Genomic DNA, 13,303 nt, shown 5'->3' with positions numbered 1-13,303 from the left:
GACAAAAGACAAAAATCAATCCTCGAATGGGATTTGTGACAATGGGAGTAAAAAGTGTATTCCCTCTCACGTGGGTTCACCAGTCTCCATATGTCCACTAGACTCAAGTCCTCTATCAGCATATGAATTGCAGCTCTATCCCTGGGTGATGATTTCCCACTGGGCTTACTCTTATCAATAAGATACGACCTGGCCCTGCGTGTTTCCTATCATCCTATTAACCTCATGAAAGAAATCAGGTTCCTCCTTATTTGGAGCATATATATTACATAGTACTGTTCTGGTTCCATTGATCAGGGCTTCAATACAAATAATTCTACCATCCTTATCATTGTGTTGTTTCAGCATGATAAAATTTAGATTTTTATTAATGAGAATCACCACCCCATTCTGTTTGCTAGAGGATGAGCTATGATAAACCTTCCCTACCCTGCCTCGTTTAAATTTCCCTGCCTCTTCATCCCCCATTATATGCGATTCCTGAATAAATATTATGTCTGTATTTTTAGATTTCAGATATGTCAAAACCTTCCTCCTTTTTATGGGGTTCCCACATCCATTTATGTTCCACGATATCATGTTAATATATTTATTAGTCATCCCTCCCAGTTATGGTAATAGTGTTTGACCTCAGTTCTCTCACCATGGTTTCAATAGTATCTAAACACATATTCAAGAGGTTGTTCAAAACGTTAGGCCTTCTCATACATACTGTCTTAGTGCCAAGATAACACACGAAAAACACAACAAACATAACCCCGGTTAAAGACATCCAGAACCTGGTGCTTCTAACAAACCCCGACCCCGCCCCCCATTTAACCTGAACTAAATCAGCTGTGTCCGTGAGGTGCATCCTGTCATCTCATGACAGCACAGCTCTTCCTGCCTCCCACAAACCATCTTCAAAGTTACCTTAGTAATACAGAATCACACACACTTCGTCTGGTTTCCATAATGTCCAACAATCTTCTATTCAGCATCTCGTACAAACTTCTCTGTGTCATGGTGGTCTCGGAAAGTTTTCTTCTGCCCTTTCCATGTGAAGATGAGCGTCGCAGGGTAGACCAACCTGTGTCTCACATTCAGCTCATGCAGACGTCTCTTCACTGGGATGAATGCTTTTCTTTTTTCCACCAGATTTCTGGACACGTCCTCGTAAAAGGACAGCTTACCATCCTCCCAGTCGATCCCAAGTCTTTCTTTAGCCACCTGCAGCACCTTGTCTCGTGCCGATGAACGTAGAAAGCGCACCAGTATGGTCCTTGGTGGTTGGTTCGGGCCCGGTATGGGTGTAAAAGCACGGTGGGCACGTTCAATTTCAAACTCATTGCCAGACAGTCCAAACCCCTGAGAGATGATCTTTTTCACATACTGAATAACTTTGCCTGTCTCCTCCTTACCCTCCTTCAGTCCGACCACTCTTACATTATTTCGCCTGCCGCGGTTTTCCAGGTCTTCCACGCGTTTCCAGTGTTTCCGGCATCTTATCATACTTCTCCATGCTTTTCTCCATTCGTGTGTTTACGTCTTCCACGTCCGATAGGCCTTGTTCTGCCTCTCCAAGCCTCACTTTTATGCTCTCCACTGTATCTTTAAGCTCCTTTGTTGTCTCCTTGATTGAGACGACATCCGTTGCCACTACATGAAGAGTGGCACTCATTTTCCGTATTTCCTCAAACAGTGTTTTGTCATCAAACACTCCTCCATGTTTCGGGTCGTCTTCACATGCCGTCATCGGCAAGGTGGTCTCAGGTACTGGACTGGTCTTTGAGGTTAGCTTACTTCTCGTCGCTGCACCTTTGAAAAAGTTAGCTTTGTTGTTGTTCGACATTTCGCCGGGGAGCTGTAGATTTTTGGTCGGATGGTCAGAAATCTGTGTTGATGATTACTTTTAACACAGAAACTCAATCTTCGGACTAAGAACGAAGTGTATGTCTCCAAATTTACATAATTAACTGATGGTCGTGAGGAACTCTCCTACTGCGCTGCCATCTTCCTTGCAGTCCCACGGGACTCCTCTGTTTTAATGATTTTTAATGATTTTAGTGTTTTGTCTTTTATTTAATGTTTTGCTGCTTTTACTATATTATGTCCAGCACTTTGTTCAGTAGCTGCTGTCGTAAAGTGCTTTATAAATAAAGTTGGCTTGGCTGATGAGGAAGCAGAGTTGGGGGACCCTGGCCTGGGCTGTCCCATCTCTGGAGCTGAGGTCACTGAGGTGGTTAAAAAGCTCCTCGGTGGCAAGGCCCCAGGGGTGGATGAGGTCCACCCAGAGTTCCTTAAGGCTCTGGATGCTGTAGGGCTGTCTTGGCTGACGCACCTCTGCAGCATTGCATGGACATCGGGGACAGTTCCCCTGGACTGGCAGACTGGGGTGGTGGTCCCCCTCTTCAAAAAGGGGGACGGCAGGGTGTGTTCCAACTACAGGGGATCACACTCCTCAGCCTCGAAACTCAGATCAAACATCCTCAATCCTCAATCGAACCTCGGATTGAGGAGGAGCAGTGTGGTTTTCGTCCTGGTCGTGGAACAGTGAACCAGCTCTACACCCTCTTCAGGGTCTTTGAGGGGGCATGGGAGTTTGCTCAACCAGTCTACATGTGCTTTGTGGACTTGGAGAAGGCATTTGACCGTGTTCCCCTGGGAATTCCTGTGGGGGGTACTCCGGGAGTATGGAGTGCCGGACCCGCTTGTACGAGCAGTCCGGTCCCTGTACGACCAGTGCCAGAGCTTGGTCCACATCAACGGCAGTAAATCAGAATTGTTTCCAGTGAGGGTTGGACTCCGCCAAGGCTGCCCTTTGTCACCGATTCTGTTCATAACCTTTATGGACAGAATTTCTAGGTGCAGCCGAGGTGTTGAGGGGATCCGGTTCGGTGGTCTCAGGATTGGGTATCTGTTCTTTGCGGATGATGTGGTTCTGTTGGCTTCATCAGGTCGTGATCTTCAGCTCTCACTGGAGCGATTCACAGCCGAGTGTGAAGCGGCTGGGATGAGAATCAGCACCTCCAAATCCGAGACCATGGTCCTCAGCCGGAAAAGAGTGGAGTGCTCTCCGGGTCTGCAATAGGGTCCTGCCCCAAGTGGAGGAGTTCACGTATCTCGGGGTCTTGTTCACGAGTGAGGGAAGGATGGAGCAGGAGATGGACAGGTGGATCGGTGCGGCGTCTGCAGTGATACAGACTCTGCATCAGGCTGCCATGGTGAAGAAGGAGCTGAGCCAAAAGGCAAAGCTCTTGATTTACCGGTCGATCTACATTCCTACCCTCACCTATGGTCACGAGCTGTGGGTAGTGACCGAAATAACAAGATACAAGCGGCCGAAATGAGTTTTCTCCGCAGGAATACGGTGAGAAGCTCAATGATCTGGGAGAGGCTCAGAGTAGAGTTGCTGAAAAGCTGAGGGATAGAAACCAACACAAACATCAACTTCCAGATATGCTATTTTATCATGTGTAGCTTTTAGGTGAAAGTTTTATTTTTACGTTCTGGAGAAATGGAGGGAACCTGAACACACATTCTAACCATCATTCCCAGCATCATTTCCTGCATCGTTAACAGCATTATTGCCAAACCTGTCGAGATAAATGACACTTTTAGAGAATTCTATAAAACATTATATAAATCACAGCTAAACACAACAGGTGAGAACATCGATCCATTTCTTAGTGCACTTGAAATGTTCAGATTTTGTTGACAGATTTTTGGACTCTTTACAAGTTTTCTTTTCTCTTTTTTTCTTTGATTTGAAGATGGATTCTAAGGTTAATTAGAATATTACCGGGGGTATTGTGAGCTATTGCATGATGGTTTGTTGAACACCTTTGTCTTTTGCATGTATTTTATGTCTCCAACTTGGTTTAATACAGGTCATTATTATGAGACATCTCAATAATAAGGTGCTGGTGTTTAGGAGCCATAAAACATGTTGAAGTGATGATCACTGGGTGGATGATTTGTTTTATTTTGGTTGTCATGGTGATTTGCAGCGTGGGGTCACGTGGATGCGGTAGGTGATGGGAGGAACTGTTAAGAAGGAGTTGTCAGTCAGAGAGAGGAGGGCTGGGTAGCCTTAATTTTTGTTGACCACTGAACTTATTTGGTAAACTTGTACGCTAACAAGCTGAGCTGGATAGACCAGAGTATATGTAAAATCTATATAAACGATCACGTGTTAAGTTAAACAAGTTGATTGCTGCATCCTGCAAACACGAAAGATTATCAATAAAGGAAACAACGCATCAGGTTGAAGAGCGTTTTCATTGTGGACATGGACGGCGCGTCAAACAAATAGACAGAACCCATCCTTTTGCTTCAGTAGTGACTGTGGAAGTCACTACAGTTGGATTGAAGCTCGTTGCTTCTATCTGCTGGATCTTTGTCTCCTCTCTCTTTTTTATGCTTTCCTTTTTGCTTCTTTTCGCTGTACTTCTTTTTCTGTCCCCTACGGCCAGGTCGAGCAAGATTACATAAATTCTATAATTAAAAATAAATAAATTAATTACTTAATTAATCAGATTATCAAGAGGAGCCTTGTACCCATAAAGCTTCTCTTGGCACACACAGCAGCCAGACCATCATTCTGCCGCCACCGTGCTGGACAGGACAAGTTAGAGAGAGAGAGAGAGGAAAAAACAATAACAAAAAACAAGCAAAAACTGCATCATTCACAGCATACTTTCACTATCGTTCCAGCATTATTTCCATCATCATTCCCAGCATCATTCAGCATCATTTTCAACATCATTCCAGCATCATTCCAGCATCATTCCAGCATCATTTCCAGCATCATTCCCAGCATCATTTCCAGCATCATTCCCAGCATTATTCCAGCATCATTCCCAGCATCATTCCAGCATCATTTTCAACATCATTCCAGCATCATTCCAGCATCATTCCAGCATCATTCCCAGCATCATTTCCAGCATCATTCCCAGCATTATTCCAGCATCATTCCCAGCATCATTTCCAGCATCATTCCCAGCATCATTCCAGCATCATTTTCAACATCATTCCAGCATCATTCCAGCATCATTCCAGCATCATTCCCAGCATCATTTCCAGCATCATTCCCAGCATTATTCCAGCATCATTCCCAGCATCATTCCAGCATCATTTCCAGCATCATTCCCAGCATCATTCCAGCATCATTCCCAGCATCATTCCAGCATCATTCCAGCATCATTCCAGCATCACTCCAAGCATTATTCCAGCATCATTTCCAGCATCACTCCAAGCATTATTCCAGCATCATTTCCAGCATCATTCCAGCATCATTTCCAGCATCATTCCCAGCATCATTCCAGCATCATTCCAGCATTATTCCAGCATCATTTCCAGCATCATTCCAGCATCATTTTCAGCATCATTCCAGCATCATTCCAGCATCATTCCAGCATCATTCCCAGCATCATTTCCAGCATCATTCCAGCATCATTTCCAGCATCATTCCAACATCATTTCTAGCATCATTCCAGCATTATTCCCAGCATTATTCCCAGCATAATTTCCAGCATCATTCCCAGCATCATTCCAGCATCATTCCAGCATCATTTCCAGCATTATTCCAGCATCATTCCAGCATCATTCCAGCATCATTTCCAGCATATTTCCAGCATCATTTCCAGCATTATTCCCAGCATTGTTCCAGCATCATTCCCAGCATTATTCCAGCATCATTCCAGCATCATTCCAGCATCATTCCCAGCATCATTTCCAGCATCATTTCCAGCATCATTCCCAGCATCATTTCCAGCATCATTCCCAGCATCATTCCCAGCATCATTCCAGCATCATTCCAGCATAATTTCCAGCATCATTCCCAGCATCATTCCCAGCATCATTTTCAACATCATTCCAGCATCATTCCAGCATCATTCCCAGCATCATTTCCAGCATCATTCCCAGCATCATTTCCAGCATCATTCCAGCATCATTTCCAGCATCATTTCCAGCATCATTCCCAGCGTCATTCCAGCATCATTCCAGCATCATTCCCAGCATCATTCCCAGCATCATTCCAGCATCATTCCAGCATAATTTCCAGGATCATTCCAGCATCATTCCAACATCATTCCAAGCATTATTCCAGCATCATTTCCAGCATCACTCCAAGCATCATTTCCAGCATCATTCCAGCATCATTTCCAGCATCATTCCCAGCATCATTCCCAGCATCATTCCCAGCATCATTCCAGCATCATTCCAGCATAATTTCCAGGATCATTCCAGCATCATTCCACCATCATTCCAACATCATTCCAAGCATTATTCCAGCATCATTTCCAGCATCACTCCAAGCATTATTCCAGCATCATTTCCAGCATCATTCCAGCATCATTTCCAGCATCATTCCCAGCATCACTCCAAGCAATTATTCCAGCATCATTTCCAGCATCATTCCAGCATCATTTCCAGCATCATTCCCAGCATCATTCCAGCATCATTCTCAGCATCATTTCCAGCATCATTCCAGCATCATTCCAGCATCATTCCCAGCATCATTCCAGCATCATTCCAGCATCATTTTCAGCATCATTCCAGCATCATTTCCAGCATCATTCCAGCATCATTTCCAGCATCATTCCAGCATCATTTCCAGCATCATTCCAACATCATTTCCAGCATCATTCCAGCATTATTCCCAGCATTATTCCCAGCATAATTTCCAGCATCATTCCCAGCATCATTCCCAGCATCATTCCAGCATCATTTCCAGCATCATTCCAGCATCATTTCCAGCATCATTCCCAGCATCATTCCAGCATCATTCCAGCATCATTCCAGCATCATTTCCAGCATCACTCCAAGCATTATTCCAGCATCATTTCCAGCATCACTCCAAGCATTATTCCAGCATCATTTCCAGCATCATTCCAGCATCATTTTCAACATCATTCCAGCATCATTCCAGCATCATTCCAGCATCATTCCCAGCATCATTTCCAACATCATTCCCAGCATTATTCCAGCATCATTCCCAGCATCATTCAGCATCATTTCCAGCATCATTCCCAGCATCATTCCAGCATCATTCCCAGCATCATTCCAGCATCATTCCAGCATCATTCCAGCATCACTCCAAGCATTATTCCAGCATCATTTCCAGCATCACTCCAAGCATTATTCCAGCATCATTTCCAGCATCATTCCAGCATCATTTCCAGCATCATTCCCAGCATCATTCCAGCATCATTCCAGCATTATTCCAGCATCATTTCCAGCATCATTCCAGCATCATTTTCAGCATCATTCCAGCATCATTCCAGCATCATTCCAGCATCATTCCCAGCATCATTTCCAGCATCATTCCAGCATCATTTCCAGCATCATTCCAACATCATTTCTAGCATCATTCCAGCATTATTCCCAGCATTATTCCCAGCATCATTCCCAGCATCATTCCAGCATCATTCCAGCATCATTTCCAGCATTATTCCAGCATCATTCCAGCATCATTCCAGCATCATTTCCAGCATATTTCCAGCATCATTCCCAGCATTGTTCCAGCATCATTCCCAGCATTATTCCAGCATCATTCCAGCATCATTCCAGCATCATTCCCAGCATCATTTCCAGCATCATTTCCAGCATCATTCCCAGCATCATTCCCAGCATCATTCCAGCATCATTCCAGCATAATTTCCAGCATCATTCCCAGCATCATTCCCAGCATCATTTTCAACATCATTCCAGCATCATTCCAGCATCATTCCCAGCATCATTTCCAGCATCATTCCCAGCATCATTTCCAGCATCATTCCAGCATCATTTCCAGCATCATTTCCAGCATCATTCCCAGCGTCATTCCAGCATCATTCCAGCATCATTCCCAGCATCATTCCCAGCATCATTCCAGCATCATTCCAGCATAATTTCCAGGATCATTCCACCATCATTCCAACATCATTCCAAGCATTATTCCAGCATCATTTCCAGCATCACTCCAAGCATTATTCCAGCATCATTTCCAGCATCATTCCAGCATCATTTCCAGCATCATTCCCAGCATCATTCCAGCATCATTCTCAGCATCATTTCCAGCATCATTCCAGCATCATTCCAGCATCATTCCCAGCATCATTCCAGCATCATTCCAGCATCATTTTCAGCATCATTCCAGCATCATTTCCAGCATCATTCCAGCATCATTCCAGCATCATTTCCAGCATCATTCCAGCATCATTTCCAGCATCATTCCAACATCATTTCCAGCATCATTCCAGCATTATTCCCAGCATTATTCCCAGCATAATTTCCAGCATCATTCCCAGCATCATTCCAGCATCATTTCCAGCATCATTCCAGCATCATTTCCAGCATCATTCCCAGCATCATTCCAGCATCATTCCCAGCATCATTCCAGCATCATTTCCAGCATCACTCCAAGCATTATTCCAGCATCATTTCCAGCATCACTCCAAGCATTATTCCAGCATCATTTCCAGCATCATTCCAGCATCATTTCCAGCATCATTCCCAGCATCATTCCAGCATCATTCTCAGCATCATTTCCAGCATCATTCCAGCATCATTCCCAGCATCATTCCAGCATCATTCCAGCATCATTTCCAGCATCATTCCAGCATCATTCCAGCATCATTTCCAGCATATTTCCAGCATCATTTCCAGCATTATTCCCAGCATTGTTCCAGCATCATTCCCAGCATTATTCCAGCATCATTCCAGCATCATTCCAGCATCATTTCCAGCATCATTTCCAGCATCATTCCCAGCATCATTCCCAGCATAATTTCCAGCATCATTCCCAGCATCATTCCCAGCATCATTTTCAACATCATTCCAGCATCATTCCAGCATCATTTCCAGCATCATTTCCAGCATCATTCCCAGCATCATTTCCAGCATCATTTCCAGCATCATTCCCAGCGTCATTCCAGCATCATTCCAGCATCATTCCAGCATAATTTCCAGGATCATTCCAGCATCATTCCACCATCATTCCAACATCATTCGAGCATCATTCCAGCATCATTTCCAGCATCACTCCAAGCATTATTCCAGCATCATTCCCAGCATCATTCCCAGCATCATTCCAGCATCATTCCCAGCATCATTCCAGCATCATTCCAGCATCATTTCCAGCATCATTCCAGCATCATTTCCAGCATTTTTCCAGCATCATTTCCAGCATTATTCCCAGCATTGTTCCAGCATCATTCCCAGCATTATTCCAGCATCATTCCAGCATCATTTTCAGCATCATTCCAGCATCATTTCCAGCATCATTTCCAGCATCATTCACAGCATCATTCCAGCATCATTCCCAGCATCATTCCAGCATCATTTCCAGCATTATTCCCAGCATTGTTCCAGCATCATTCCCAGCATTATTCCAGCATCATTCCAGCATCATTCCAGCATCATTCCCAGCATCATTTCCAGCATCATTTCAGCATCATTCCCAGCATCATTTCCAGCATCATTCCAAGCATCATTCCATTACATTCCAGCATAATTTCCAGCATCATTCCCAGCATCATTCCCAGCATCATTTTCAACATCATTCCAGCATCATTCCCAGCATCATTCCCAGCATCATTCCCAGCATCATTTCCAGCATCATTCCCAGCATCTTTTCGAGCATCATTCCAGCATCATTTCCAGCATCATTTCCAGCATCATTCCAGCATCATTCTCAGCATCATTTCCAGCATCATTCCAGCATCATTTTCAGCATCATTCCAGCATCATTTCCAGCATCATTCCAGCATCATTCCAGCATCATTTCCAGCATATTTCCAGCATCATTTCCAGCATTATTCCCAGCATTGTTCCAGCATCATTCCCAGCATTATTCCAGCATCATTCCAGCATCATTCCAGCATCATTTCCAGCATCATTCCCAGCATCATTCCCAGCATCATTCCCAGCATCATTTTCAACATCATTCCAGCATCATTCCAACATCATTCCCAGCATCATTTCCAGCATCATTTCCAGCATCATTCCCAGCATCATTTCCAGCATCATTCCAGCATCATTTCCAGCATCATTTCCAGCATCATTCCCAGCGTCATTCCAGCATCATTCCCAGCATCATTCCCAGCATCATTCCAGCATCATTCCAGCATAATTTCCAGGATCATTCCACCATCATTCCAACATCATTCCAGCATCATTCCAGCATCATTTCCAGCATCACTCCAAGCATTATTCCAGCATCATTCCCAGCATCATTCCAGCATCATTCCCAGCATCATTCCAGCATCATTCCAGCATCATTTCCAGCATCATTCCAGCATCATTTCCAGCATCATTCCAGCATCATTCCAGCATCATTTCCAGCATTTTTCCAGCATCATTTCCAGCATTATTCCCAGCATTGTTCCAGCATCATTCCCAGCATTATTCCAGCATCATTCCAGCATCATTTCCAGCATCATTCCAGCATCATTCCAGCATCATTTCCAGCATATTTCCAGCATTATTCCCAGCATTATTCCAGCATCATTCCCAGCATTATTCCAGCATCATTCCAGCATCATTTCCAGCATATTTCCAGCATCATTTCCAGCATTATTCCCAGCATTATTCCAGCATCATTCCATCATCATTCCAGCATCATTCCCAGCATTATTCAAGCATCATTTCCAGCATCATTCCCAGCATTATTCCAGCATCATTCCCAGCATTACTGTAGAATCTTTCCTGTTCAATTCCTTTCTGATGTTGAATGAAAATGAGAAAACTGGAATATTAGTTAGTTTAACCGTGGAAGACAAATCCCATCAGATTTCTGTCGGGATTTGTTTGGGAAGCAGAATCTGTGATGTCATAGATCAGATCATATGCCTGATGATGACCTCACAGCTTAGAGTTCAGATTGCTGATGATCAGATCTCACCTGTCGGTCACAGGTGATGAAGCTGGAGCAGATTCCTGTCAGACCTGGAGCGTTGTCACGGAACTGATCCTTGTCTTGTTGCCTGGCAGATCACCACCATGGAGACCAGCCTGAAGTCCATGGAGGAGGAGAACAAGGTGATGGAGCAGCAGAACGACTCTCTGCTGCATGAGCTGGCCAACCTCAGCCAGTCGCTCATCACCAGCCTGGCCAACATCCAGCTTCCTCACCTGGTGAGCACCTGCAGCACCACACGTATGAGAAAAAAGTCAGCGTCTTTCTGCACACACCAACCTCAGAACCTGCAGAAAGAACCTGTTAATGAAGATAAAATCCTTAAAACTTGAACTATTATCCACTGATCTGAGCTGTTAGATTGGGTCTGAGGAAGGAGACGGATGTTTCTGGAAGCAGCTCCTCCATCAAGCACAAACTTTCACGAATAATCTGATTTATCAGGTGCGTTTCTTTAGTTAAAAACCCTCTATTGCAGCAGTTTTAACCTGCGTTTCCTGAATGCATCGCTTTACATGATGCAACACTTTAAAAAAGGAGGGAAGACCACAGGAACCAATAAAAATGCTTTAGTTTCTGTTCGTTTTACTCTCATTTCTTCCACCAGAACCTGGACTTAAATCTGGATTTATTTGTGTACACGCCTCCTCTAACTGTGGTTTTAATGCTTTTTTTTTGCACAGGAGCCGATGAATGAACAGAACTTTGACACGTATGTGAGCACGTTGACAGACATGTACACCCACCAGGACCAGTACCAGAGCCCGGAGAACAAGGCCCTGCTGGAGAACATTAAACAGGCCGTCCAGGGCATCCAGGTGTAGCCGAATGCGCAGCAGAAAGCAGCCACGGAGGCTTGTTTGCTGCTGTAATCTAGCATAAATATTTGTTGCGCTCTCAGCTCCATGCGTGTCTCTTTTTTACCATGTTGCTTGTCATTGCCTTGCTTTGAGAAACCAACCTTTTAAAGGAACATTCACGTTTTCTACATTTTCATATGACCTGATATAATGTGATGTACTGTTTCTAGCTGCTGACGTCTGCACATTCTGGTGGAAATGGATGTATTTATTTATTTATTGTAAACTGGACTCATGTCTTATTTAATGTGATTTACAAACATTTAGAAAAAAGTGGGTTTAACTAGGAGCCAAGCTGTAAAGTTTTCCTTTTTAATGTCCGAACTAACATTGCTGTAAATCTTTAGATGAACTTTATGAGGCTTTTAAACATCATGACACGGAAACTTTGTGGTGCAGATCTCACCATCCCCCTCGGACTGTCCCGCCGACTCTGCAGACATCGTAGGAGACAATCTTCCATCCTGAATTTACTTTGTCCTCGAGCTCGCGGGACAGCGTCTCAGCAATATCTCTACCATAACATGAGTCATTTGTTAGATATGGGATGCAACCTACACGAGGAACGTTTGAGTATATGCAATTTCTTATGAATTAAACTAGCAGGAAGCTGAGATCTTTTTACTGTTCATGCATCGTGTTTTGTAGAAACCTTTTACTACGGTCGTGTTTTTGGGTTGGAGGACTTTGGTTCTGTCATGTACGCCTTTGCACAGGGATGCTTTGTTTCCATGTTTTGATGTTTTATGTTGGAGAAAGGGGCTCAGCAGGCTAACGCATCTGTAGAAATGTTTCCTCTCTGACAGCTTCTCTGGACTTACAGGGTCAGACTCTCTTTGTAAATTGCGCTCATTCTCTGGAAAATGTCTTTTCAGTCATCACTGAGCCCGAGCCGAGCACCTCTTCATTATAAAAAAGACTTTAGTTGTTAAGAAAAAACAGAAAAGGAGCGACAGCATCCGTGAAGCAATGTCTGAATCGGCCTTTCAGGACATTCACTCTGAAATCACACAACTCTCAATCATGCATGCACTTTACTGGACTACGTGTAACTATCACCGTATGGGAAATGAAGCAAAACGTGTACGGTCAGTTTGTTGGAGCTGATTTTGTTGTGTTATTTTGGAGGAAATGGAGCTCATGTCTAAGTTAAAAGAAAACACCCTCTCTGATCTCTTTAGGTTTCTATTACACCCTAATCCCTTTTCCCTGGTGAAACACCATGGCCTCAAGCAAGGCCCTTAAACCCGAAACTGCTGCCCGGTCGACAAAACATGGCCGCTCCCTGCTCGCTAGTAAATCTAAAGATGAATGATACAAACTAATATCCCAATAAGGAATCTAATCAAATTAGAATTATTATTATTGCAGCATTACCACCATGTTGCAGAGTTACCGCCATGTTACTGCATTACCGCAATGTTACGGCGTTATCACCATGTTACTGCGTTACCACCATGTTGTGGCGTTACCACCATGTTGCAGGGTTACCACCATGTTACTGCGTTACCGCCATGTTCCTGCATTACCATCATGTTGCTGCATTACCACAATGTTACTG

The 13,303-nt window shown here is 44.0% G+C and overlaps 1 protein-coding gene across 1 annotated transcript in view; it reads left to right on the top strand.

Annotated features, from left to right (window-relative positions):
* The window catches only part of myt1la (myelin transcription factor 1-like, a), a 54,720-nt gene extending 42,028 nt beyond the window's left edge, over window positions 1–12,692 (top strand). Inside the window, exons 18-19 of the mRNA XM_041975151.1 lie at window positions 10,957–11,100; window positions 11,566–12,692. Coding sequence (XP_041831085.1) covers window positions 10,957–11,100; window positions 11,566–11,706 — 285 coding nt within the window. The 3' untranslated portion in view covers window positions 11,707–12,692. The remainder of the gene's footprint in view (window positions 1–10,956; window positions 11,101–11,565) is intronic.
* Window positions 12,693–13,303: the final 611 nt, after the last annotated feature.

Source organism: Melanotaenia boesemani, chromosome 22, assembly GCF_017639745.1.
Source record: "Melanotaenia boesemani isolate fMelBoe1 chromosome 22, fMelBoe1.pri, whole genome shotgun sequence".
NCBI lineage: Eukaryota > Metazoa > Chordata > Actinopteri > Atheriniformes > Melanotaeniidae > Melanotaenia > Melanotaenia boesemani.
This window is presented reverse-complemented; position numbering and strand designations above follow the sequence as displayed.